At 27.9% G+C, this 3,189-nt stretch overlaps 1 protein-coding gene across 1 annotated transcript in view; it reads left to right on the forward strand.

Moving 5' to 3' along the window:
- LOC108687326 (neurogenic locus notch homolog protein 2-like) overlaps positions 1 to 2,960 on the forward strand; it is a 4,618-nt gene extending 1,658 nt beyond the window's left edge. Inside the window, exons 3-6 of the mRNA XM_018193026.1 lie at positions 138 to 266; positions 367 to 519; positions 2,477 to 2,593; positions 2,675 to 2,960. Of these exons, the coding sequence (XP_018048515.1) occupies positions 138 to 266; positions 367 to 519; positions 2,477 to 2,593; positions 2,675 to 2,742 (467 nt within the window). The 3' untranslated portion in view covers positions 2,743 to 2,960. The remainder of the gene's footprint in view (positions 1 to 137; positions 267 to 366; positions 520 to 2,476; positions 2,594 to 2,674) is intronic.
- Positions 2,961 to 3,189: the final 229 nt, after the last annotated feature.

The raw sequence follows: 3,189 nt of genomic DNA on the forward strand, positions 1-3,189 counted from the left end.
TAGATCTAAAAATAAAAATAGTCTTTTGGCTACTCAAAGTGAAACTATCAAAAAATTTGTGCGTAATAATATATGTCCTAACTATAAGATAAAATTATTTTCAAGTATAAATAAAACTCCTTGTATTTTATTTGCAGCTGTTGGATTAAGATGTGTGGATAACGTAGAATGTCAAAGTATAGCAAACGGCGAATGTAAACAGAATACATGCACATGCAAAGATAACTTCTTCTTAGACAACCATAATTCTTCAAATTGCATTAGTCGTAAGTAAAAACCATGATATTTATACATAAAAGAGTTGCGAAAAGAATCGAATATCTTGTCTTTGCACTCAGCAAATAGTTGAAATAAGAAATATTGTAGGACCCTCTAAAATCGGTGACCGCTGTCACATAAATACAAATGATAATATGTGCCAGGAAAGTTTCAATTTTGCGTTGTGCATCAATGAGAAGTGCGAGTGTTACACAGGACATCATTTTGTAAACGAAACAAGGACCTGCGTGCAGAGTCGAGGTATATATTTGCGTCTTTTATTTTATATAAGAGAGAGACGATCGATTGAGATTGTCAATCTCTGTGCTAGAAGAAAAAAAGGGAAATTAAAGAATTCTTTCTCTCTCTCTCTCTCTCTCTCTCTCTCTCTCTCTCTCTCTCTAAATTACAGTTGAATATTAATAAGACTAAAGTTATGATAGTTAGAGGAGTGAGGAAAAAAGTGATATTAGAAAATATTAAAATTAAAATACATGATGTATATTTAGAAGTAATAAATGAAATTAAATACCTGAGGGTAATCATTGATAAAAATTAAATTTTTCGAAACATATGAACTATACGAATAAAAAGATAGGAGCAAAATTAATGAGAAGAATAGATGCAAACTCGGTGATGATGAGATATACTGTTTATAAATCGGCTGTTGCACCGATATTGGATTATTGCTCATCAATTATGGTGGAATTAAATAAAGTCAACTTGGATCATTTACAAAAGTTGCAAAATCAGGGAATGAGAATTATTCTGAGATGTAATATAAGAATGAGAGTAAGAGACATACTTAAAGCATTAAGGTTTATGTAAGTTAAAGAAAAGTTTGAGTATAATGTTTGCGTTTTGATATTTAAAATGAAAAATGAAGTGTCCTAAATATTTAATAGATAAAATACAAATAGTGCAGTCAGTAAATGATAAGGAAACTAGACAGATAGGGAACTTAGTCATTGATAGATGCGAGACTGTAAAGGGCAACAAAAAATGTTGCTTTATAAAGAATTTAAAATATTTAATAAATTGCTAAATGAATTAAAAAGTGGGAGTAGAATACAAATCTTTAGGAGATTATTAATAAAATAATAAATTTGCATTAAATGCAAAGAGCATGGAGTAACTGATTAAATTTTTTATATATTTTTTATTGTATTGTATAAAAATTTGTTAAAAATTTTTATTATCATATGCAGTTGCATTGATGTATTCGTTATTGTAAGTAGCTAATGAGCTAATAAATATATTTATTCACACTCTTTCTCTCTCTCTCTCTCTCTCTCTCTCTCTCTCTCTCTCTCTATCTATCTTTTTCTCAGAAACTTTTAAGAGATCTTCTATCTTTGGAAATTTAGTAAAGAAAGCTATACTTTGGAAAATTTTCGTAAACTTTTATAAATTTATTGTACATTATTATTGAATTATCTTTAATAAAACTTTAATATGGAAATATTTATATTAATATAGTTTCATATTAGGAGTTATTAGCCTTCAAATAATAAACAGATGTTGACAAACAACTGCATATCTCGATTCCAGATGATCTCAAACAGAAATTCCAAGAAATTTTTATTTATAAATAGTTCGAAGGAGAACATGAATTTTGAAAAATGAGGGCAAATAAAAAATAATTAGTTTAAAGATAAAAGTCGATTTTTTTACATAAAGATCTTCAACAGAATGGAAAAATATTAAGTTTTTAAAAAGGAAATCTGAAATTCATGCTCTCCTTCAAACTATTTATAATGAACATTTTTTAAAATTTCTGTTTTAGATCATTATGCAGAATAAAAATTGCACATAAAATCGTGCATTATAGGTTTTTCAAAAAAAATTCTCGAAAATACTCTGTTCTTTTATTAAACCTCCAAAGAGATAAAAGAGCTTTTAATAAATTTTTACACGATTGAATTATAGCTTCATTACATTCTTTACTTTCTATATAAAGATTATGCGTTTCGCGGGTTTCTTCCGTGTTCTGATCCATTCTTGGAATGCCAACGTTTCATGAATTGCAAAGTTCACGAAACGTTGGCATTCCAAGAATGGATCTGGACATGGAAGAAACCCGCGAAACGCATAATCTTTATATAGAAAGGACTCGTGGAAATTAGGAATATTATCTTTACTTTCTACTTTGTGCAATTGATCAATTCAGTTTTCGAAAGAATTGTATATTAATTTTCAATGTTATTTTGTTTTACAGCTCTATACTACGCTTGTTCGCACAACTACGACTGCTATGACAGTAGTAGGTTTGCGGACACTATGGAGTGTAAGAATGATCAGTGCGTGTGTAAAGAGGGAGAACGATGTTCTAAAGGTTAATTGCGCTTAATTGTATCGTTACAAACTAATTCGGCCCAATTCTTCTAAGACTTGAGTTTTTATTTTCCTTTCACAGGTTCATTAATGACAGCCGCCGGGACACTTGTGGTAATCTTGTCCTTCCTACAACGAATTACACGCTAGAAAATTAATACGTATAGTAGGATATCCAATTATTTTAATCAATTTTATAATACCGTTTTATATTAAAACAATTTAATGCATGTGTCATGTAAATTATACTTTTGAATTTAATAATTTAATTCATTCAGTTTTAATAATTTAGCTATTTCTTTGTATTTGATTTTTATATTATATTTGTATTTTTAATAAATATAGCTCTCAATACATTATGACAAACAGATGTAACATAAAGTTTCACAAAAATTCTTGCGATTGCTATCGAAATAGAAGAAAGCATAATAGAAAGAAATAAATCTTTATCCGTTTTGCTTATTATTGACATTATTATCATCATATTACATTAATTTTTTTCTCGTAATCCTAAATTTTTAATATGCATTATCTCCAATTTTATTTATATAAATTAAATTATCTATTTTATACTTTTTATCTGTTTATAATATAATT

Source organism: Atta colombica, unplaced genomic scaffold (genome assembly GCF_001594045.1).
Source record: "Atta colombica isolate Treedump-2 unplaced genomic scaffold, Acol1.0 scaffold205, whole genome shotgun sequence".
Classification (NCBI taxonomy): domain Eukaryota; kingdom Metazoa; phylum Arthropoda; class Insecta; order Hymenoptera; family Formicidae; genus Atta; species Atta colombica.